This window comes from Homalodisca vitripennis, chromosome 4, assembly GCF_021130785.1.
Source record: "Homalodisca vitripennis isolate AUS2020 chromosome 4, UT_GWSS_2.1, whole genome shotgun sequence".
NCBI classification, from domain to species: Eukaryota; Metazoa; Arthropoda; class Insecta; order Hemiptera; family Cicadellidae; genus Homalodisca; species Homalodisca vitripennis.
Genome location: NC_060210.1, coordinates 7,513,686 through 7,539,073, shown reverse-complemented (window position 1 = coordinate 7,539,073; position 25,388 = coordinate 7,513,686). Strand labels below are relative to the sequence as shown.

The following is a 25,388-nucleotide window of genomic DNA, read 5'->3' as shown; positions in this document are numbered from 1 at the left end:
GTGGACAGAACAGGGCCAATTATCTCACAAGCGGGACAGGTCCTGGCAAGTTCACCGCGCCTGTAATCGCGTTATTCTCCAACATGTGTCCCACTGCGTCGCGCAGCGCCTTGCAGTGGACAAACCTGATTAGAATGTTTAACAGAGCGGATTACTGAAAGATTATACGTGTCTCTGGATCGGATGCTTGATTCTGTAAAACAAGATTGTTGAGGAGATTTTAACCTTATCTGTAACTGATATTTCTCCGCAGGAGGGATCACTTCTGGTTGGTTTGTACATTCCAGTTGAACCCAGCTGGTTACCGCAAACATCGAAGTGTCACTTAAATCTTGGTAACCTTATGGATGTTCAGGAGCACATCACTAATCGCCAATGTCGAAATTCTGGGGTATTTCGTAAAGGGTAATTCGATAGGTCTAGTCTACTGCGGAAGACGACTGTTGGAGTTAGTGGGGTTGGTTCTTAAAAGTCAAAGGTTCTTGCCAGCCTAGAGATAAGGGTTGCCACCCCCTGCCTGCTTTGACTGGAGAGCTGGCTTCCCCTTCTTCCAAGATGATATAACTTGAGATAATGTCCTTAATCTTTCCTCATGGATCTCGACAGGAAGCAGCCCCTACACCCAACCTTGCCCATCCAGAATATCCTGTTACTCCGGAAGCAGCTCAAAGGTTCTTACAGGACTAGGTGCAATTCTCTAAGCTTCTCGCCCTACCTAAGAGAACAAAAAAAACTGATATTCCAGATATTGGTCTAGTGTTGGACTAGAGGCGTACAGTATTTCTACCCCTGACCAAAATATTATAATAATAACAAATACAAATTTTACTATTTGTTTAAATTATAAAAAATAAATACTAAGCTGTCAAAAATAAAAGGTACTGATCGGTTTAGAAAAGCAAACAGATTTCACATATCTAAAATAAACAGAAAAAATAACGTGGTTTTACCTCTTTTTTAAAACACCTTGTATGTTATATTTGGGTTAAATACTTCAGCTACGTGATAAATATATTTATACTTCTGTCTAAAAGGAAAGGAAACAAACTATGAGTATATCTAGGTGTAGGATGTATGAGGAACTTTTTGAGCATTTGTTTAAAGCTGTACTCATAATATAACAAACAGTGTGGAGATGATGTACTGACTTGCACGTTTCTGTAGGCTCAGTGGAATCACGCACATAAGTGAATTAGGCTACTTGTCGTCAAGAGCAAATAGATTTGACCTCGCCGATCATTCCCCTCGAGATAGAGTCAGGAGCAGTTCGGCTGGTATCCTATGGTAAGTCAGCCTTCATTGTTTTTGTTTATTCGGATTTGAAAATGATTTCAAGTGTGTGTACATATACTCACATAATTATCCTCTGTTATTTTGATCAAAAAGTTCACTTGCTATTAGAGTAGCGCTAGGTGGTTATAACGAATGATAAAATGTGATATATTTGTCCTGTAGCTCCTTATATTGACTATATGGTCTATACATACATTATTATTGTATAAGATAAGTAATATAGGCTTATAATTACAAGGTAGAAATAAATAAGCTACACCTCGTGTCTCGTAACAGGCTTCGCTAAAATTGCAAGTGACATTTCAAATCAGAATTTTTTCTCCCTTATTTATTTTATTCTTGATATGACCTACGGAGAGACACTCAATCCCGAGAAGAGAAGGTATTAAAGTTTCAAAAATAACGTTATATTACTTGAATAAATGTTGTATAGAGGTATTTCAACTACGCTTTTTGCAACAATAAAAAAGTTTATAGTAAAGACTAGGAATTATATAAAAATATGCTTTCAATTGCAACTTTACAGACACAGATGGGAATTTTCTGTACTTTAGAGACTAGCAGTACGTAGCCTATAGGGAGTTTCGAAATAAAAATAGACCTATATTCATGCAAGGAATCCTAAATATGTTTATATACAATTTAAGTATGATCGGTTAAATAGTTTACGCGTGAAAAAAAACAAACAATGACATTTGAAATGTATAATAAATACAATAACAGTTAACCGCGGCTTCTCACGCAATTTCGTAGGCTTTGCACCTGTATGAGAACTGCAAGTTCGAGAGAATTATATATCCGACGCCAATGTTGAGTTTGCCTTGTTGATAGAATCATAATATGTGTTACAACATATATATTTATTATAATCGTAATTTACTTTACACTTCCATGTTAGTATTTTTTCCATAGCTAATTTTACCTCTTTCCAAATTAAGAAAATATGTATATATACACAGTTCTGGGAAGCCTCCTTTTGTCAAAATGCAGCTAATTTAGGTTTAGGTCTTACGATGAAATCACTATTGACTTGCTTTTAAAAGCATAATTTTGAAATTATTATACAGTTAATAATTGTAATAACTGGCAATAGTAAAACACTGATGTCCTGTAGAGAAAGGAAATAAAAATAAACCAATCAGTTATTTGAAAATAATTACCTTAAAGACGTTTGGAGGATCCATCGGGGTCTCCAACTTCCGAAGAAATGAAAGAAGGCAATTTAAGGATAGCAAGTTTCATGGAACGTGCTAATGAAGTCACTCACTCACCAAGAGAAGTTGTCTTTCCCGAGAACCACCACAAAAGTTCCTGGACCAGGCGTAAAAGAGGGTTACGAGACCAGAGAGAGTTCCAGGGGTGACTACAGAGGTCTATGGGTAGTTCGCGGGAGAACATATAATTTAGCACGTACAACGAGGCACATAAAGGGTGAACAAGGGGGGAAATAGGAAGATATAAAGGAGAATGGTGAGCTAGAGAGGGTGAGATGGAATAATTAACAGAGAAGAAGTAAATATGTGCAGCAGACACACAGATGTAATATAGAGGAGAGGCAGATCGTGTCGAGAGTGACATCGACCATACCGGGACAAGAGATGCAGCCCCACTGGCCAGCCAAGCGGCGCAGGCACAGGGTGGTACGGCCGTGATACATTTACAATTGGTATTTAAGGGACAACAGTTTATCCCTCTCACTCGCTCATTGATTAAACTTAATACGCTTAATTAAATTAACAATTAAAATATTACTAAACGTGATTAAAACAAACAACTGACAATACCTGACCTTCAGCTATACGGCTCTGGAATTACATGTCTACTATGTCAGTCCCTTCAGTCTTTCTAAAGCACGATGTATGGCATAGATTACATGACCTCATCCAGAGTCTGAAAATGGAATGAGGGACACCATATACAAGTAGAACTGTGCACTTGTCTTTGTTGGGATTAAGTCATTCACTGGTCAAAAACTAACTCTGAGTAAATCAGAATTGATTTGATGAATGGCTTCACACAGGATGTTCGGTTTTAACTGACTATCATCGCGAATAAATGTGAAGTACAATAATGCGCAATAATGAACTACTGTTTTTGTAAAACTTTTGGTGTAGTTGGAAAAATAGATATTGGCCTTAAATAATTGTTACGTGTTGAGCTTGAAACTTAATACATTGTTAATATTACACATATAGTTGACATGTTTATAAGTTTAAATTATGTCTCTTTCAGTTTCTCCATTATTCCTTATTAAAAATGCTCACTTTGAAAGATGGGTGTGGGTCTTATACTAAATTTCTGATGAAAGTCTTTTCCAATTTACAAGGTCAAGGCTTTCCTTCTATCTTAAGAGAGTGATATATTTGATCAGAATATCAAGAGTTATACAGGTATTATTGCCAAAGGCGTCACATTTTTTCAAACACTTCCAGAAGTCTCAGGGATTTTAAGGAGAACCACACTTTCATCAAAGTAAGTTTTTCTACTCTACTTATATCAGTCCAATCAAATAATTTTGAGTGGGCTTGTATTTTCCCCAACCTTTGGAATCTGTTCTTTTACATAATAAGTCCACGCTTTATAAAGTAGTGCGGTAAAGAATTGGGCTGTTTCATAATCAAATAAAATATTAAATTTCAATATTCACACGATCACCATTTGGTATATCAACATGTAGACGTCAAATTAAATATTCCTGAGTAAGTTCAATATTATAGTAAGATAACTAGATAAAAAATTACTTCATTATCCTAATGTAAAAACCTCTTAAAACTTTTTATATGTTTTCACCGTTTAAAAGTTTAAAACACGCTTTATGTTAGGTTCTACGTATAGACTTTTGAACGTTGCCTTTAGTTTCTGCAAATGGCTACTCTTAAAGCTACTCAGATCATGAGAAATACTTTTCTAATTATTAAACATATAAGTTAATTAATTAGACCCTTTCAACACAGTGTGCGCTGGAATCAAAAATGTCATGTACCTGAAATAGAAAATGTAAATTGACGAAATAGTCTACAGCCCATTATTAAAAGTTTGACTGTTTTGCCACTTCAAGTTTCTTTTTGAGACAATGATTCAAATAATGAGGTGCAAATATTTAAAATTTGTATGAACTTTAACATTTTCATCGTTGTTTCAGTTATAATTTATAAAGGTACTATCGAGGTTCAGACATGGCGGCAGTATCAGGATCTTGGCTTGTAGACTCTCTCCTTCTCGTAGTACTCCTCCTTTATCTGTTCTACCGCATCTTCAGCAGCACTTATGGTCACTTCAAAGCTCGGGGAGTTCCCTACCTGAGACCTGTCCCTCTTCTGGGTACCTGGGACATCTTCACCAAGAGTGCCATGGAACAGTCTCTTATCCTCTACGACAACTTCCCTGGTGAACGATATTTCGGATATTTTAGGGTTCGCGTAAGTATTCCGTTTTCTATTGCTTTGGGATAGTTCTCACTTGGCTTTGTAGTTGGTTCAAATAATCTTGTTCATCTTTTTGTAGGTTCCTACGCTTGTCGTGAAGGATTTGGATCTTATACAAAAGATCCTGGTGAAAGACTTTTCCCACTTCCAAGATCAAGGCTTTCCCTCTATAGACAGGGATATATTGACAAAGAATCTGTTCAATTTGAAGGGCGAGATATGGAGGGCTATGAGGATCAAACTGAGTCCAACCTTTACTTCCGGGAAAATGAAATTTATATTCAGCCAGTTCGTAACAGTCGGAGATCACATGTTGGACAACATAGAGAAATCACTTTCGGCGAGACCAGTTGATGCTAAGGCTGTATGTGTCGATTACGGAGCAGAAGTCATAGCCAGCATAGTCTTCGGACACGAATACAACAAAGAGAGTCCTCAGACAGCCGATTTTATTAAATATGGATCTAACCCTTATATAAAGGGATGGAAAATGCAGCTTATAGCGCTTCTGAAGCTTTCCTTTCCGAATCTTCCGGATATGCTTGGAAATGAGTATGCACCCTCCAGGAATCACGGAATATTTTGTAAATCTCGTAAAGGCCAATAAAGAATACCGTAAGAAAAATAACATCAAGCGGAATGATTACTTCCAACTGCTGTTGGCCCTGCAGGACGCTGAGCAAAATGGACAGAACTTCGAGTCTTCCCTTTATGGTGTTGACGATGAAGATAATAAAATCTAACACGTGGATTATATTCCTGAAAATACCGGAAAGATCACTAAGACTAAGTGTAAGTATGGATATTTTCATATAAATATAATATTTCAAATGAATAAAATACTTTTTAACCAGAAGTTTTGTCAATTAATTAAAAAAATTTGAAATTAAAGAACTACTTAAAATTAAATACTAGAAACCCCAAAATAGATAGTTTAGTCAACTTTGAGATAATGCACTCTATACGTTTACAACATTTTATTTTTTTCCGCTACCAACTCCTTCTATATGGTTTGTTGTGTTCAATAAAGTGCTTTTAAAAAATACTATCCATTAACCTCAGCGCTCTAGTATTATTATTTTAAGGTACGTTATTTAATTGTTGTATCATGTATTTTCAGATTCTACATCAAACTTAAAAAAGATTGGCTGTGACTTCTTTTGGAATTTTCAACTTATTGTCTAGCCGCCGCGTCATCAGAAACGTGTATTGTTCACTAATAAAATTATGTTTCACTGAAACAATAACTAATTATTAAAAGGCATTGCTGAATTGATAATTCACCTATTATTTGTAAAAAATATTCACCTTTTTATCAGATACAAAAATGGAAGGTACCGCAAACGTATGGAATAATTACTGGGGCATCATTTAAGGCACCGAGCTTTAGCGCTGAGTAGAGAAAGAAAAAGTAAATAAAGTTTAATATGGTCATTTATTTACTACTTCTTAAGAATGTCTTGTTAACAAATAGCCCAATAAAAAATCAGGGAAGTGAATTTATTAGTTATCGATAGATTCTTGTTATGCAATTTTCAATACTCAATTGCAACCTTAAAAGAATAGCCCAAACAAACATTAAGGGCATCAATTTCAAGTGGATTCTCGGTTTAATTTATCAATACTCTTTTTATCCAACTTTCAACACTCAATTCCATCCTTTTACCTCCAGATTTATGTGAAACTGTATAAAAATAAATGTTGCAATGAGTTCTTTTTCAGTAAAAGTATATAAATGTATGGTTCTGTTTCAGTAAAAGTATATAAATGTATGGTTCTGTTTCAGTAAAAGTATATAAATGTATGGTTCTGTTTCAGTAAAAGTATATAAATGTATGGTTCTGTTTCAGTAAAAGTATATAAATGTATGGTTCTGTTTCAGTAAAAGTATATAAATGTATGGTTCTGTTTCAGTAAAAGTATATAAATGTATGGTTCTGTTTCAGTAAAAATATATAAATGTATGGTTCTGTTTCAGTAAAAATATATAAATGTATGGTTCTGTTTCAGTAATGACGGATGAATCTCTGGTGACACAAGTAATGGTGTTTTTGTAGCCGGCTCCGAATCTGTTACTTCTGCCCTAATTTTCGCTCTATATCATATAGCTAAGGACTCGGAGGTACAAGTTAAGGCTGCGCAAGAGGTAGATACAGTCATTGCTCGACATGGTAAATGGACCTACCAAGCTGTCAAGGACATGCATTATTTAGACATGATCCTGCAAGGTATATAAAAAAGTTATATATTAAACTTAGAGAGAGAGAGAGAGAGAGAGAGAGAGAGAGAGAGAGAGAGAGAGAGAGAGAGAGAGAGAGAGAGAGAGAGAGAACCATAAAATATGAGATGTCACAACATTTATCAACTGGAAAATTACTAAGAAATCTTGAAAAGAAAGTAGAAAAATTTCTTTTGGATTAAGGACAATCAAATTAAAGAAGATATATTTAGGAATTACGATACATTTATAAATACAATATATATATATATATATATATATATATATATATATATATATATAATAAAAATATCAATAGAATATATTAAGCGAATGATTGTTTAAACAATTACAATTTATAAATTGTTATGTTTACAAATTTATGGCAGGCAATTTTTTTTTACATATTTTTAAATAAATGATTTTTTAATTTTTTACCAAAATCTGTCGCCTTCTGTATTCTGCTGCCCTAGGCTATAGCCAATTCAGCCCATATGTAAATCCAGCCCAGGCTAGAGGCAGCGAGTTAGAGGCCAAGCATTCCCAGATATCTGGGACTACCAAAAGCAAGGCCTTGCTTGAGGCCGGGATATCCTAGATATTGAGAACTCGCAAAAGTCGAGGTTGTCAGAGGTGGAGATCATCTAGAGGACAGGGGTTACTAGAGCTAATACATGCAATAGGTGGGAATTTCCAGGGGCCGAGAGATCCTAGAGGCTGATAATTTCCAAAACCCAGGAACGCCAAAAATGGGGAGCTGCTAGAGACCGAGACCTTCTAGAGGCATGCGAATGCTGAAGTTCGGAACTATCCAAAAGCCGAGAGATTATAGAGAAATCTCTCAAAGGCCAGGATCTGCTGGAGGAAGAGGCCTGATAGAGACCTGGAGCTGCAGGAGACCGGGTCTTGCCGGAGACAGGGAGATCCCAAAGGTTTGAAATTCCCAAAGTCCAGGACCTTAAAAAATTGTGGAGCCGCCGAAGGCCGAGGCCTGCCATGGTGTAAGGAGGTGTCTCCTTACACCATGGGGGCCTGCCAGATACTGGAAGTCCTAGAATATAAACGTTCCCAAGGCCAAGAACTGACAAGGTAGGGAGCTGAGGTGTAAAATAGTTATTTTATGGACTTTAAAATCGAGTTAAGTAAATTATTGGATAATTTATAAATAGACAGGTAAGTTTTGTATATAGATATATAATGTATTTAATGCATTCAAAATTTTTTTCACATTTTTTAGAAAATGTTTAGAAAACCTATAAATGCAATATTTCTTAACGGGAGCAAACACTTCAATTATTAAGATTTTAAACTACTGGCTAGTAACTAATTTATGATGTTTAATTGCATAATATGTCTTTAATTAAACTCATTCATTGACTTTTTATCTATTTATACTTAACTAAAGATTAGCACCTAACTAACACGTAGATGAATATTTCGAATGGCGTGATCAACATATTGATCAACATATTATTTTGATAGCGAAATTGTGAATGTTATAGTTTTTCTCTTTCTTATGGCTATGAATATTTTTACCAACATAATACCTTTAAGTCGTAGAAAAACTAAGAAAAACTTATGTTCTATACGTACTACATTAACAGATTAATTAATTGCAATAATAAAATTTTTTTTTAATATATATCAAATGTAACCAATGAGTAAGTTTAAGTAAATAAGAGCAATTATAATATAAACCGATTTTTGTTAGTTTATACGTATACGTTCATTTGAAGAAAATTATACATTTCAAGATCAATATATTACAGCATTACTTTTTTTGAGATCAACATTAAATTATAATTCCACCTTTGTGCTGGAATTTAATTTAAGGCAATCTGTTTTCCTTTTTAGAAACTTTGCGTCTTTACCCTCTTATCCCTGTAAGTCTGAGGGAATGCACCATCCGATACCGAATCCCAGAGACGGCCGTGGTTCTGGAGAAAGGAAACGTCGTCGCTATTCCTGTCAGAGGGATACACATGGACCCCAAATATCATCCTAATCCCGAAATTTTCAACCCTGACAGATTTAATGATAACTTCCACAAGCCCAACCCCACATACTTGCCTTTTGGGGACGGCCCACGCATGTGTATTGGTAAGTATAGACCATTTCTTTCCTAAAGGTGCTTGTTAATTTTTTCAAAATCAGTAAACAAGGTTACTGAGTCCACTACCGATATTTTGTATGAATAGTGCATTAACTACTTTCCAATGAGTAACCAAAATTGTCAGGTTAGCCAAAATATAAAGTATACATATTTTAAAGAATGAATTTTTATAACAGTTATTATATGCAAATCTTGTGAAGAACATAATTTCTGCTATATAGGGAAACGCCCTATAGTACAGGGCTGTACTTGTATAGACAAGTACAACACAATTTAAGTAGAAGGAATATTGTTTTATGAAATGAAATGAATGAAATGAAATGAAATGAAATGAAATGAATGAAATGAAATGAAATGAAATGAAATGAAATGAAATGAAATGAAATATGCCTTTATTCAAGAGGCGGAGTTAGGGCTATTTAGCCCTCTCTACCACTCAACCTCAAAATATAAATATATAATATATAATATTATATAATATATATTATAATATATAAATATATAATATATATTTATATTATATATAATAATGTAATGAAAATAACTAAAACCCTTTAAATTAAAACTTTTTATTACATACACGTGTTTCGGTTTTTAACCATCTTCAGTGTACATTAACCTCTAAATAATTAGATAAATAATAAACAATGAGATATACACATGTGGACCTTTTAAACATATGTTAAATTTAAATGACACAGTTGTAATTTTCTTATTAGTAATCTGTATTTAATATTTTAATTTTTTCAAAAATTGGATTTGTCTTATTTTTCAGATTACTATTTAAAATGTTATGAGGATCTTTATTATAATTTAGATAAATGTGTAATTCTTCTTTTGTGTTTAACTTCTCTCCTTTCCTTTCGATATCTAAAATTTCCATGTTCTTTTCAATATTTGTGTAGTTATGGTCAGTCTCCAATAGGTGTTCAGCAAAATTTGATTTTATTGTAGACATGTTATTTGTTTTTAAAGCTTGTATGTGTTCTTTAAACCTTTTATTAAAATTTCTTCCAGTTTGCCCAATATAATAGCTTTCACAGTCACTACAGTTAATTTTGTATACTCCAGATTGTTTGTATAATTCCTGTTTGTCATCATTTTGGTTGACTTTGTTTTCAATAAGTTTAAATGTATTATTTCTTGTTTGGTGACTGATGGAGGTTTTATTAAAGGGTTTTAGTTATTTTCATTACATTAATATAAATAGATAAACCCTATAAGTGGAGTTAATAACATATATATAATAAATATATAATATATATATTATAATATATAATATATAATATTTTATATACCTATATCTAAAATATAATAATGGCACAGAGTGGAAAGACAGGAAAACAGGAACTCCTCGAGACAACATATTTTACCCCTTTCAAATAAGTAGTTATTCGTTTTCAAAGATTCTTGACTCAATACTTATGTGTGCTAATCACTTATAACTCAAACGTCTTGTAAGAGACGTCCAATAGAAGAGTAGACATACATAGAATATTCTACTGAGATAACGTTGGAGGACTTGATACACATTCCTCGATTATTTTTACCTCGGACGTATTTTTTTAATATTTGGGTCACATTTACTATATATTCAATTTACTTTAAAGTGTAGGTTTTTTATTATTGCAAGTTTAACTTTGTTATTGTGGTTGCTTTTTATGACATAAAGTTATTTATATCACAGGTCAATGTAGTTTTTCATTTTATGTCTTTAGCTACGTTTCCAGTATATAGTGACTTATAATTATACCAATCTCGAAAGCGTTTGTAAGGTTTTGAGTATGAATTATTCAATCAAATCCATACTCAAAATTACGGTAAATTAAGGATTTTCAATGTCCTAGTACGATTTGCATATATTATCGACCTACGAAATTATTAAACGAAATCAATGGTTTTATGGTGTATTTGAAAGTTACAGAAAACAATTCAGCAACATGAGGTTACATTATAAACCTTATAATTCGTAGCCTACATAAAACAAACCTGTTCATTTTCTAATAGCACATTTTGACGAACAAGTGAGTCATTTGTGTTACATTCGAATAAAATGACCAAGTACAGAGAAAACATAATTACAACTAGAAACTCGATAGTATAGGAAAGTATTGTTCTTTTTGTGTGATTTACAATATATTGCAATATTTCAAAATGCCAGCTGTTTAAATTGTTGAAAAGTGTATAGTAACACCTTAGTAACCCGTGTCATAAAAGTTAATATGATTCATTGTTAAATATTATCTGAACGCTTGCAGTTGTAATTATATATTCTGGCAAAGTATTTTACAGTGGTGCACCCAGAAGTCTTGTCTGGGAGGTGTCCGAAATACCGGAGATTCGGGGTATCGAAAACTCCCCTCCCACTAATTTTTGTAAATATTAAGTTCCGATATCGTGATTTTGTAATACTTCTAAAATAATAAAAGGAGGACAAAGATCAGGTTAGAGAGTATAAAATTTACAGTTAAACCTCTCACCACCATCACCAGGAAGTTTATACAGGCATAATTAAATTCTTTTCCAACAAATTCTCCAGTTCTTATGAAGTGTTTCTAACTAAAACAAATGCAATCATAACATTAACACAATTTTAAAATCACAAATTAGGAACAAAGCTAAATCTAGTTGTCTAATCTCGGAACAGAAATTATAAATAGCCGAGTTTGAAAGTAGACCACAAACTAATTAATATAGCTAGAACATCGGGAGTTATATTAAAATTTTGCTTTTCTACGTTTGTGCATATAAAACTTTTTAATTAAAATAACTTGTAGTTTTAAATTGATAGCAACGAAAAATTACCGGTTTCGGCACTTTTCAAACAAACAGCTTTGAGTCTGTCCCGAGATGACCACAAACCGAAAGTATAAGGTACAGGTTATTTTGTACCTGTTTCAGGTACTTTTACGAACAAACACTTTACACTTTTACCACAGTTCCTGGTAGAAAGCACCCGAACTCGTTTTGCAGTAACAGTAACTGGAACATGTACCTGTATCGTTTTAAGAGTACTCTGTAAAAGTATTCCGAAAACGTACGAGTACACGTTGTACTTGTATATTAAAAGTACCGGGTTCGGATAGAAGCCATAAGAAGTAGTAAGAACTAACCTCACATTTACTATGCTGCATGCCGGTGAAAATTTAGCGTTTTTGAACAATCCTTAATTATTATATGAGCACTGCCTTTTTTCCGTAAATTAAAATAGTTATTACGTTTTAATTTATACATTTTGATTCATTTCACCAACATAAATGTTATTTTAGACGAAAATATATTATTAGGAGATTGATTATTTTGTAAATAATATGCTCTTGGGAGGAAGGGGGCAGGTCCCGTTCGTCTCCCCCCCCCCCCGACGGTGCACCCCTGAGTATGTTATCACAGGTTAAACCAATTTTAAATATAATAATGTGTGCAGAGGGGTTCCTTATAAACTTGGCTTCTAAAATTTAAAAGCGTGTTATAGGAATGAGGTTTGCCATATTGGAGATGAAAGTGTGTTTGTCCAAGATACTCACTCGGTTCTCTCTAACCGTCAACGAGAAAACCCAAGAGCCGCTAACTTTTGACAAGGGTTCTTTCACGCCTGTTCCAGTAGGAGGTATCTGGCTTAACTTCAAGAAACGAGGTCAGAAATCCTACAATGTTTCATCTCACAAAGTCAAAGAGAGTCAGGGATGAATCTTTGGTTTCAAATGCTCAAACCAATTTGTAAAATAAACAAACCATAAGTTTTCCTGAAACCTACATCTTAAAAGGGATAATAGGCGTACAGTTTTCCTCAGTGAATTTATACAATTATATATTTAAATCAACTATAAAAGTGTAATATTACATTTTGGACTGCTATTGATTAGCAATTTTAAGTTCGTTTGTAATTTCAGATTCGTCCATTGATATTAAAGTAGATTCATGGAGACGGAATTATTTAGATTCGGCTCAAAATTTCAACCATATTGATAAGTTTTTAAAGAACATTATGTATCTGTGCAAGAAGTTGTAATTTAATAACTGTGACAATAAAAACAAGACTAACAAGCAGTGACTAACATCATTCGCCGAAGTATTACAGATTTATATTGGGATTTTTTTACAGTTTAATTATTTTAAGAATAATGTAATGACACACTTCTTATATAAGCTTATGATATAAGATGGGTATAGATGATATATTATGATATATTAATTGATCAATTGAATTCAATTGAAGTACATTCATTAATGATAGTTTCCTTAGACACAGAATTTATATTTAATTTTGTATCACGTTTCTATTGTAGTGGTAGATATTTTGTGCTTTAAGTAGGTCATATTTTTAATTAAGTTAAACAAATAGAATTGTAAAAGCCCTAGTTGTATTGTAACTGTGCCAAATATGATCGTTAATTACATTCTCTATAGTTGGTATTTAATTTATTACTGTGTAATTTTAAACGTTTTTATATTTATTATTCGTGTTTCAGATTAATATTTGCTTAATTTTGTATAACTTACGTTTAGAGTGTCAACCACAACAGGCAATCCAAAGCACTATTGTTGTATTATGCACTAGAAAATGGATCACTTGTAGCTTATGTGAATAAAGGCGCGTTTTTCTTTCTTTATTCTTCTTTCCTTCCACGACATTGTAATTATTATATATCAAAGTGATATTTATCGATTCTGTGCGAGATAATAACGACAATTTTATCTACTTTGTCCCATGTATTAAAAAGCTCTGAAACTTTACAATATTGTAGTAGAAAAGGCCAGGTATGTCTCAAAATTATGGTTAGTGCATAAAGCAGTGCCGAGGTGTAATAAAACAGTTTATTGTGATCTCGACTGTAATTTGAGATTCCAATTAGTTTGTGTTTATATAACGGTTAGTAAATATGAGAGAATGAACAAACTGCAAACTGGGAGATGTAAAAACTGATAGTAAATATGAGAGGATGAACAAACTGCAAACTGGGAGATGTACAAACTGATAGTAAATATGAGAGGATGAACAAACTGCAAACTGGGAGATGTACAGACTGATAGTAAATATGAGAGGATGAACAAACTGCAAACTGGGAGATGTAAAAACTGATAGTAAATATGAGAGGATGAACAAACTGCAAACTGGGAGATGTACAAACTGATAGTAAATATGAGAGTAACGATTAATTCGATGCTCAAAACTTAAGTCTGGCATAAGTGGCCGAACTATAGACATTATTAACTATATAAATAACTATGCACATGTGGGGAAACTAAATACATGTCTTATTGCTTAACTAACTGATCTTGGGAAGGTGAAGAAAAATGGCGAGAGAGGGGTGGGAGAGAGAGAGAGAGAGAGAGAGAGAGAGAGAGAGAGAGAGAGAACTTTTCTAAAACCTCGAATTCCATGTAGAACCGTATTCTACCTTATTTAAAAGCTAAACACACAACAATTCATTTGTTTTGCAAAGCTCTATAAAGATGATTGTTTACGGTCGATGATATTGAAAATTTAATGTTTAATATATAGGTTTAAAACTGTTCTCAGTAATAATGTATGTCCCGTTATATAAATCCCTACAATTCTTGTTTCTAATCTCTATTTGTAAACACCTTTTTAGACGGATGCTTTTATAAATTTGCCAAATTTTATAAAAACAGTGCATTTTGTACTATGTTCAAACTCATACAATATAATTAATTCGTATAAATATTGTAATTTCATTAATACAATTTTTTAAAACTTCACTCTAGTTAATTTCGTGAAATATCGATGAGATTCAGTTGTAGCAGAAGAAAAGATACAGTATTGTGTAATCAATCTCTATTATAATTATTTTTCATTTAAAATAAAATACAATTCAAAATTAACTGCAGTTCAGGGAGGGATTTTTGCTTACCTGTGTTGAACGGCAATATTATAAAAAAACCAAATGTTTAGTCGAACTCTTATAATTTTAACAATGCGGTAAAAATAATATCCACCTGTGAAGTCAACCAGAATAAAATAAAACAGTACCTAATATCTAGATATAATATTCTAAGAATATAATTCTCATAATAAATAAGTCTATACAACATTGTTTTAAACAGTAACAAGGATATAACAACAGCATACATTCATTAAGAGCTCATAACATTAAGATTATTATATTTGATAGCAAAAAATAAACATAGATAACGACAAATATGACAATAAGCAATGTCCATCAACAACTGAACAGACTTAGCTGAACCGAAGCATGATAAACAGGCATGATGCTCGGACTACATTTTGTTTGTTCCTGCGTTTGCTCCGCCATCCAACTTTTTCCTCAGTCAAAGAGAAGAAGCGGACCGGCCACTCTGAAAACAAAGACGCCTGCCTATCAAAACTAAACCGATAAAATTAGTAAGTAAGGGGTAAACAAATTGCCTATTCCTAATATTATAGAATTAATATATACTTTTTATTGCAAATATGTTATAGTGCAAAATATCGCTGTGGAGTGTATGTAGATCGTTGAGTGTTTTGCGAATTATTCGTGTTTTATTCCGAATTTTGGTATCAGGTAAGTCTTTACGGATTCAGTTCCAGGTTATATAATTATTAGTATTAAATGACCAGAGAAATAAGGAATTACAAAGCGAGGTAACAGTTTACCATAATCAGTATTAAAAATAGGGGTTACATATATTATGCAATTACATATGTATTTCTTCCGGAATTTCTTAAATTTCTCGGAATTTGTTAAAGCTAAACACACCATGAATAAGCGTTTTTTTAATATCCTTCTCTTCTTAATGGTAACTTTTGTGACAGCAGAAATAAAAAAAATTATATCTTTAAAAATTTAAGTGTAATCGAATTCTTGAAACCCGTTTAAAATACAAAAATCTGTTTCATTTACAAAAAGTTTCAGAAATGTTATAAGCATTCCATGTGACTTCTTTTCAAGATTAAATATGTGAATAGGTTTTTTTAGTTTAAGCTGCTGTCATAATGGAATAAATAGCGTACCAAACTAACCAAAGATCGTAACCAAAATATTTATAAGATCAGTGTTCGTACTATGATTCAATTTGTATGGGTTGTTTTTGGGCAGTTAACGTTCTCCAAGTAAAACATTTAAAACAAATTTGGTATTTTTTTTTTTTTTTTTTTTTTTTAATTAAATTTGCAATAGATAACCATTTTTGAAATTTTTTAAGTAAGATTAACAGTTTTCGGGATATTAAAGTTTGAAAACTTTTAAATTTTGACATTTTGAAATGGAAAGTGATAATATGCATTTAATTTGTTTTAATTTCCCTTTTATTAGCTTAACATAAATGCAGCTTTTCAAATACTTCTGGATATTCATACTCATAAAGGTATTTGTTTACTAAAATGCGTTTTAAATATAATATTTAAATGTTGCTATCATATCCTAATTAAACTTATTATTTAACTGTGAACAAAAATTCGGTAAATTCAATGCTGATATTATTTATTTAAGATCATATTTTAATATGATTGGACCAATCTGAAGCCTATAACCAATTTCAAGAGTGTGGTAACGTCAAATAAAATATGTTACATTAAATTTTCTGCATACTCACCAATTTAAATATAACTTAATAACAATTGGAAATGTAATTTGTAATCAATCAATTTTACAAGAGAAAAGGATAATAAATTCTACAAACAAATCAAGTTAATTGCAGACATGAGCTCTAATCTGAAAACAGATTTAATGGATTATCTTTGCCATTTAACCTGTGATTCAGAAAAACTATGACATTTGATATTGCACTTCAAAGTTTGTAAATAAGCACGCGAGGATTTAGTCAATCGATATCCAGGTTATTTAACACATTAAGTTTAGCTTTTACGTTTAAACAATTTATCTTGTTTTCCAAAGAGACGAAATTAAGTATTCCGTTTGTAACTATTTAAAATCTTTAAAAAAATTCTTTTTAAAGAATTTTTTGTAAAGCATTCCTTTTTTATGACATCTTTAAGAAAAATTTATTTAACGCTATAAATAGTTAAAACTTTATACTAAGTTGTGCAAAACCAAGAGGGCTTTTTAACAGCCAAAACTTTCTTGATGCTATAGCAAAGTTGCCCAGATGGACGAAGACCCCGCAGATCTATGATTTTGGAAGGTGTTGCCCTATTCACCAGTCACAATTTTAGTTTTCTTATAAGTCAAAAAAGATACTGGGCGTACCTTACGTTCCCAATTAATGAAATACAATTAAAGCCAGTTTTATTCATTGAGACGTGGAATAAATATCGTAAAAGCGTTCAATAAGCAATAATCGCGCCACAAAACAGTAACACACGTCGTAACTACGAGAAGTTTGCGGCTTTCTAACGGACAGGTTACGAGTTCAATTCTCAAGGAGGCATTAAAAAATATGTAAATGAGTTGGCTCGATTTTCCTTAAAAACTTTTAGCATAATCAATTAAAATGTCACTAACAGAGAAACAACAACTTTAAAATGTGGTATTAAACTGTTCTTAATTTCTGGGAAAGAAAAGAAAAACGTACGAGTCGTAGGCGTTAGATTATAATACAATAAATTAAAATAAAATTATTTTTAAATGTTATTACCCAATGCACAGTGATTTAAAGAAGCTGATAAGAAATATAGTTAAGTGAAGCGTCTATAGTTACATACAGGGTGTTCAGTAAAAGTGTTCCAATACTTTGGGATTTGTTCCACAGATAAAAATTATTAAAAGCGTTTATATGGAGGTATGTCTTAAAACTTTTAGTTTTCCGTTTATCTGTCTATATGTGTTTTTATAAAGAAATTATATCTTTTGAACCATTTAAGGTAAAGTTATAAAACTTGAGAATTGTATTAAACTTTGGTAGACATTTTTGAAAATAAAATATTAACAATTTCAACGGTACCGTTTTTAAAGAATCCATCAAAGGATAAGCGAGCACGATCACTTTAAAGATAAGTTTGCAAAAGCCAGAGCAACTAACAACTGATATTTTTGTTGCTCCGATGGACAGGTACCGTTCGAATTGGTACCAAAATTACTAAGTTGGTATATCCTGTGCATTTGTTATAACTATCCCGGTGTTTTTGTTATTCGACTTTAAAAATATTAAACAGACGCCATTTTGAAACAGGTAAAAGGATTTTGTTAATATTTTATTTTCAAAAAGTTCTACCACAGGTTAACACAATTCTCAAGTTTAATAACTTTATCTTAACTGGTTAATAAATTAAAAAAATAAACATAGACAGAGACGGAGAACTAAAGGTTTTGATACATCCCTTCATATGAACTGTTTTGTTAATTTTTTTGTGTAGAACAAAATCTTAAAGTATTGGAACACGTTTACTGAACACCCTGCATACATATGCACATTATTACCAGCTATAATGATATCTATAATAAAGTAATTATGTGTGTCAGGTGCAATTTAAACTAAACTGGTTTGACCATTGATTGTTCCCTTAAATGAAAGTACACAAAAAATGAATCACAAAATTACAATTGATCCTTCCGAAATGGCGGCTACTCGAAAAGCTAAAAATAAACATTTTAATCTTTAAATCTTTATTCGAGCTCTTTAGTCAACGTGAAGATTTTTTACCTTTTCACCGTTCCCATCTATACGGCAACCTTTTCCTATGAAAGGTTTAAAACATTAGATTTGTGATACTATGTTATACATCACAATTAGAACATTAAAAATATAATTAATACCTTTATCCACAGAATTCAGTCCAATGCTTTGATAATATTCAGAACTGTTTATTTTAATTTACAACAATATTGACTAAGAATAAAAATTCAAATTTAAAGTTGTATCTCTCCGTGTCCGTTTATGGAAAATGCTAAATAAAAATTATTGAAAATTCAACTATTTAAATGATAAACCTGTTAAAATGTGAGCTGTTAATTTCCTGTTCAAATTTTTAGAGATTGAAAATATTTTACTTTATTTTCCAATTAGGGTTTTCTACTCACACTCCAAACATTTTGGCACGTATTCCATGAGAAAAATAAATTTATCTCGCGAAATTAAAATGGGTCTGCTATAGTTTGTCTGAGCTTTGGCCCAATTTTCGTCTGCAAAAACATTTTTCAATTATTAAAAAGACAGGATGATGTTTTGTTTTGTAGAAACAGCCTCCTCAACTTCATGCTGTAAATTTCACTATTTTCCATTTGATATTTATTTTTGAGACAGTGATCCTATAGTTAAGATGTAAGCATTATGTAAATATTTCAAATTAAAATAAGCGTTTCCGATCCTTTAAATCCCATCAAACTTGTTATTTCAGATTTACAAATTCTGTTGAGATCCTGAGATGGCGGCAGTATCAGGATCGTGGTTCGTGGACTCTCTCCTTCTGGTAGTACTCCTCCTTTATCTGATCTACTACATCTTCACCAGTACTTATGATCATTTCAAAGCTCGTGGAGTCCCTTACCTGAGACCTGTTCCCCTTCTGGGTTCGTGGGACTTCTTCACCAAGAGCGCCATAAAACAGTCTCACATCCTCTACGACAGCTTCCCTGGTGAAAGATTTTTCGGATATTTTAGGGTCCGCGTAAGTATTAATTGTATTTTACAAGTTGTATTGTAATATTTATCACACAAACAATTATACCCAGTTGAATTGATTTTGTTCATCCTGTTGTAGGTCCCTGCGTTAGTCGTGAAGGACGTGGATCTTATACAAAAAATCCTGGTGAAGGACTTTTCCCACTTTCAAAATCAAGGGTTTCCCTCTATCAGTAGTGATTTGCTCTCCAGGAATCTTTTCCATTTGAAAGGGGAGGGATGGCGGGCCTTGAGGCAAAAACTAAGCCCGACTTTTACTTCCGGAAAGATGAAATTCATGTTCAGCCAGTTTATAACAGCTGGTGACCACCTGTTGGAGAACATAGAGGAATCGCGTTTTGGGGAACCAATTAACGCTAAGGCTATGTGCGTCGACTTCGCTACAGAAGTAATAGCCAGTACAGCCTTTGGTCTCGACTTCAGCAAAGACAATCCACAGATAGCCAAATTTCTTAAATTTGGTACCAATCCCTTTTTCGTAAAAGGATGGAAATCTCATATGGTGATGTTATTAAACCACTCCTTCCCAAAACTTTCAGAGAAACTCGGAATTAGTGTGTATCCTCCGGAAGTCACAAAGTATTTTATAAATCTCGTGAAGGCAAATAAGGAATATCGCAAGAAGAATAAAATAAAGAGGAATGATTACTTCCAACTGCTGTTGGCCCTGCAGGACGCTGATCAGTCAGGTGATAACTTGGAGTCTTCCCTTAGTGGTGGTGATGAAGAAGATAATAAAACTAACGAAGCGGACTCCCCACCCCCTGAAAACAGTGAAACTATATGTAAGTATAGTTAATTTCTCAAATATGCGATGTTATTCAGTATAGTAATAGTAAATTGGTTTATTCTCTGTACCTAAGGACTGAAGGCTTTACCTTATTCTATGTACATTGTACGTGTGCCCAAATGTGAAGGTTCCACCTGATGGTACAATACAAGAATATACACTCTTTCGATCCATAAATAAAATTTGTTGAAGAACAACAGGAAATACAAACATCGTTTTAGTATTTCAATAAATTTATATTTACAAAATAGTTTAAACTCATTTCCATTATTAAAAACACACTCTGTGGGGTTTCCTTAAAGGTAATTGATGAGGGAAGAATTATTTTGTGATGAATATAAATCCCCACTGTTTCGGAAAATAGTTTTAAGATAGTGGTTTTCAATTTTAGTCTGTTAATCGTGTTATAATAAGAGTACATTATCCCTATTGAGTTTGTAAGTACAATTGACAAAAATATTGTACAGCAACTACTATAGCGTACAAATATAAATAGCTATAACAAACCCCTAATTTATTAAAAAATATGTATTAAATATAAAACAAGAACTTATGCTAATATTAAAAAACAAAAGGTTATAGAAAAAAATTAGAAATATAAGCTAGAAATATAAATACTACGTTTACCCGTTTTAATTTGTCCACCTCACAATATAACCTACATTTTGCCACTTGTTGAGAAACTTTTCCTTTGACTTTTTCACAAGGAACTTCGTGATATAATCCTAAAACCAGCAGGCAAAAAAGACTAACCCCAGCAGAGAAAAATGTCAAGATCTAATAAGTGCTGATTGTTTTATGAGGCATTGTTAGTTTTATATTAAGTTTCTCGCGATCTTTGTGATGTTTGATGAGAACATCTCTAGCAGAACATCTTGCTAACAATTTTTATATATTTCAAAAGACACTATCATTATCTTTATTGACAGGGACAACTCCAAAACCATGCAAAGACAGTTTCATTCACAGTATTCAAAGCTGCTTTAGCATATGCCAACATTGGTAACTAAACTTTCTTAATGCAGTTCACAACGCCCTTAAGTAAAAAAAAATAAACTTTTCACTACTTAAAAAATATAAACAACGATAGACCAGCAGACATTTATTCCAGCCAATCTTTAGAACATTGACAGTGAATTTGAAATACAATTTCGACATGCATGTTTACTTAAGTCTATTTGCAGCCTATGTGGACTTCGAACTTTGCAGTCCACCTCGCATTTCCAAAGTCGATCCTTTCATCGCCATTCTGGTGATCTGGAAACTTTTACAGACAAAGAGCAAATTTTTTCTTTTGTAGGGTGTTGAAGACTAATAATTTAGTCTCTATTCCAGTGATGACGGATGAGTGTATGGCAGCTCAAACAACGGTATTTTTTGTTGGCGGGTCTGAATCTGTTACTTCTACCCTTATTTTCGCACTGTACCACATCGCTAAGGACGCTGAGATACAAGCTAGAGCTGTGCAAGAGGTAGATACAGCCATTGCTCGGCATGGAGGATGGACCTACCAAGCAGTTAAGGACATGCATTACATGGACATGATCCTGCAAGGTATGTTTACAATTAATTAGTGATATCCTCAGGTAAAACAATGGAATGTTACATTTACGTAAATAGGAAATCTCTAAAAATTCATATAAGCTTTTTTTGAACTGTTGCAGAAAGATTCTGGACTAGGTCAAAGGTGGTAATAGTGGAAGTGGGAGGTTGGGGGCTGAAATAATTTAAAGAAAATCATTGAAAAACCATGTTGAATATCGGAAGACTTTTATCAGCGCTACCTTCATTAATTAGTTGTTAGTTGCGAAAATCGTTAATTTGGCGGGAGTTAATCTAGAAGAAGAGGTAGATTTCACATGTACCTGTAATCTCAAAACGTTGAACAGATGATGCATTGTTAATTAAAACACACTGTTTGTTAAAAACATATCTAGGTATTTTAGCATCCTTATCAAAGATAGATCAATAAACCTCAAGGTTGGCGTGTTAACGTACTATTAACACTTTCAAATATTTAGAAACTCCATCATCTTGTGCCATATTACACAATTATCGTTATAAGAAAATATATTTGTTTTTAAAACCTTAATTTAGTCACAAACAATCCGAAATGATATTTTTAAACATGTTAACTTATATATATATATATATATATATATATATATATATATATATGTATGTATATATATATATATATATATATATTTAAATGCATACTTGTAAAATTTAAACGGTTACTATCTCAAAATGTTAAAAGTTAAAAGAAAATAAGAAGGAATACATGTTACTTTAAAATGCTTAAAAATCTTATACAATTCATCAGTTCTAATTTAGGTTGTGAAACACCCGAGATAAAAATGCAAAAGATCACATCTTTAAACTTGTTATTGCACAAGACAAGCTAACGAACTGATTCAAATAACGTATAAAGCACTCTCTCAGTACAAGTTTAAGATCAATCCGACTGGAATTTGCAGAAATTACAGATGTTCATCATTATGTCCGCAATGTTGTATACTGCTCAGAACTTCTAAGATGTTTATGTGAAAATGAGATATAAAAGCACATAAGAACAAACATTATTAGAAATTACCTTAGAATTATAAAACACGGTTCTTCTTTTGTTCTTCGATACATTATAACTTAGATATAACCAGTTCGATTCCAAACTTTGAACGTCTGCAATCTTGAAACCCTACGAGAAGTTTAAAAATAATGTTTTAAATAAAATCTACTATTTCTTAAAGTTGTGTCATATTCGGTCTCTCTTAGAATTAGCCGCCATTTTATTTACCTAAGACTGGTTAGAACTTGCCTTTAAACCTGATATGTTTTTGTAGAAACTATGCGTCTCTACCCTCTTATTCCTGTGGGTGTGAGGGAATGCACCCTTCAATACCGTATTCCAGAGACGAATGTGGTCCTGGAGAAAGGAGACATCGTAGCTATCCCTGTACGAGCGATACAAATGGACCCCAAATACTATCCTGATCCTGAAGATTTCAATCCTGAAAGGTTTACTGATAACTGCTACAAGCCCAATCCAACCTACTTCCCTTTTGGGGACGGGCCACGCATGTGTATTGGTAAGTGTAGACCTATTTCTTTACTAAAGGCGTTTTCAAATTTATTTTAAAACCTAACATAAAGTTTAATTATATGTTTTTCCAATCATGAAACAGTTTCAACTCCTTCAGCTTACAGTACAGGATAATATTTATTATTGCCAACTTCAGTGCAATGTGAGTTGCCTGATGATTGCTCTTCCCAGCTGTGCCGAAATATTTCAAAGTTAAAGCATTGTTACGACGCGGTGTGAATCAGGAAAACTAAAGAGTAAGTTACAAGCTAATCATTTAAAATCCAGAATAGTATGACCACTTGTGTAGAATGGTTTTACCATCCTTCTTAGTCCCTTTGAGCTTCTTAGTTAGATATCCATAGAAATTTAACATATTAATGAAACAATATATAAACAATTTATTTTATCATCATGTCTATAAAACACATTACTGGATAGATTAAACACAAAAGTAACGCAACAAAAAGTGTGAATTACGTTCATTTAGATAAATTATTTATATTTAAAGCTGTAACGATAAATAGCTACTGTGATATGCTCTTTGAGGTATTGAAGTAAAATGATGATATGTAACTATTGTTTTAAATACTTTTTCATATCCTTCAATGTTTCTAAATAGCGACTGTTCGGTTTGGTCAATCTCGAAAATAAGCTTCAGTTAACGTAGAATGGTAGTATGGTAGGAAGGGTGGATTCAATTGAATTTTGGGTTCATCCTCAGTTCACATTCCTTTTATTGCAGCGTCTGGTATCTGACACTGTCTGATTTGACTCCTGAAATCTGAAGTCATGTTCGTCTGAAGAGATCATCAGAGATACCTCTGTCTGTCGAGACACCGTTTTGACTTCTTCGTCGTCGACTTTCGTTGGATCACTTCAGCCGACCATGACTCCAGGCTCCATGAGTCAAGTCTGAGACAGCGTCAGATACCAGACGCTGCAATAAAAGGAAGGTGAACTGAAGCTAAACCCAAAATTTTAATAAAAGTCGTTGTTATTTCCACAGTGGTAATTACGTATAAATATACTTTACTGCCCTAAGGTGTAGATCATTATATTTGAAAATATTTTGAAAATACCTTGTGTACGTGAAGTCTTCAATTTGAACTCTTAAATGTAATTGCGGTTCCCAGGAATGAGGTTTGCCATAGTGGAGATGAAGGTGTGCTTGGCCAAGATACTCTCTCGGTTCTCTCTTGCCGTCAACAAGAAAACCAAAGAGCCACTAACTTTTGATGAGGTTTCTTTCATACCTTCGCCAGATGGTGGGGTCTGGCTCGACTTCAAGAAGCGAGACCAGTAACCCATTACATGTGCTAAAGACGAAGATTTTCACGGATGGGTCCCGTGAGACCTTCATACATTGAAGGGTGTATAGGATACTATGCGCAATTGAAATATAAGTGGAAAGCTCCTATTGCCAGTTGAAATATTCCATTTTGCAAGTTTTCCCAAAAAATATATCTTATAAGTACTATTTACCTCTTTGCATTGGTTACAATTCGTTTTTTGGTAAACAACCAATAACACTAATTTAATTTCAATAGGTAATTAGATGCTTTTAATAGGCAATTTTAACTCTCTTTGTAATATCAGATGCCGGCCCCCATGCAACTTTATCTGAATAGATTTGAGAAACTAGAAGTATGCAGAAACGGTATCAAGAAATGTTATTATACAATTACATTTTATTATTGCATTATTTTTACAGTTATGACTGGATAAGGTTTACTTCGTGATATCAACCATGTTTGCACTGTAAAATAAAGAATATACAGATAGATGTAAATACATATTTTAATTTTAGAAATCATATTTTTGAAATATTTTTTTAATCTTCATGTTGCAGCCTACAATTAGTTTTAGGATTAAGATTGTTAATATTTTTAATGGAATTAGTTTTTAATAAAGCAATTATTTTGTAA

General features: G+C 32.7%; 1 protein-coding gene across 1 annotated transcript; it reads left to right on the top strand.

The window, feature by feature from the left end:
* Positions 1-1,195: 1,195 nt before the first annotated feature.
* On the top strand, positions 1,196-25,388 carry LOC124358864. The gene is given in 12 exon segments (XM_046811098.1): positions 1,196-1,284; positions 4,436-4,712; positions 4,798-5,323; positions 6,729-6,770; positions 6,773-6,946; positions 8,791-9,036; positions 12,522-12,733; positions 19,332-19,574; positions 19,668-20,373; positions 21,714-21,932; positions 23,222-23,467; positions 24,597-25,388. Coding segments are annotated over 11 exon segments (3,027 nt in total). The 5' UTR covers positions 1,196-1,284; positions 4,436-4,469; the 3' UTR covers positions 24,767-25,388.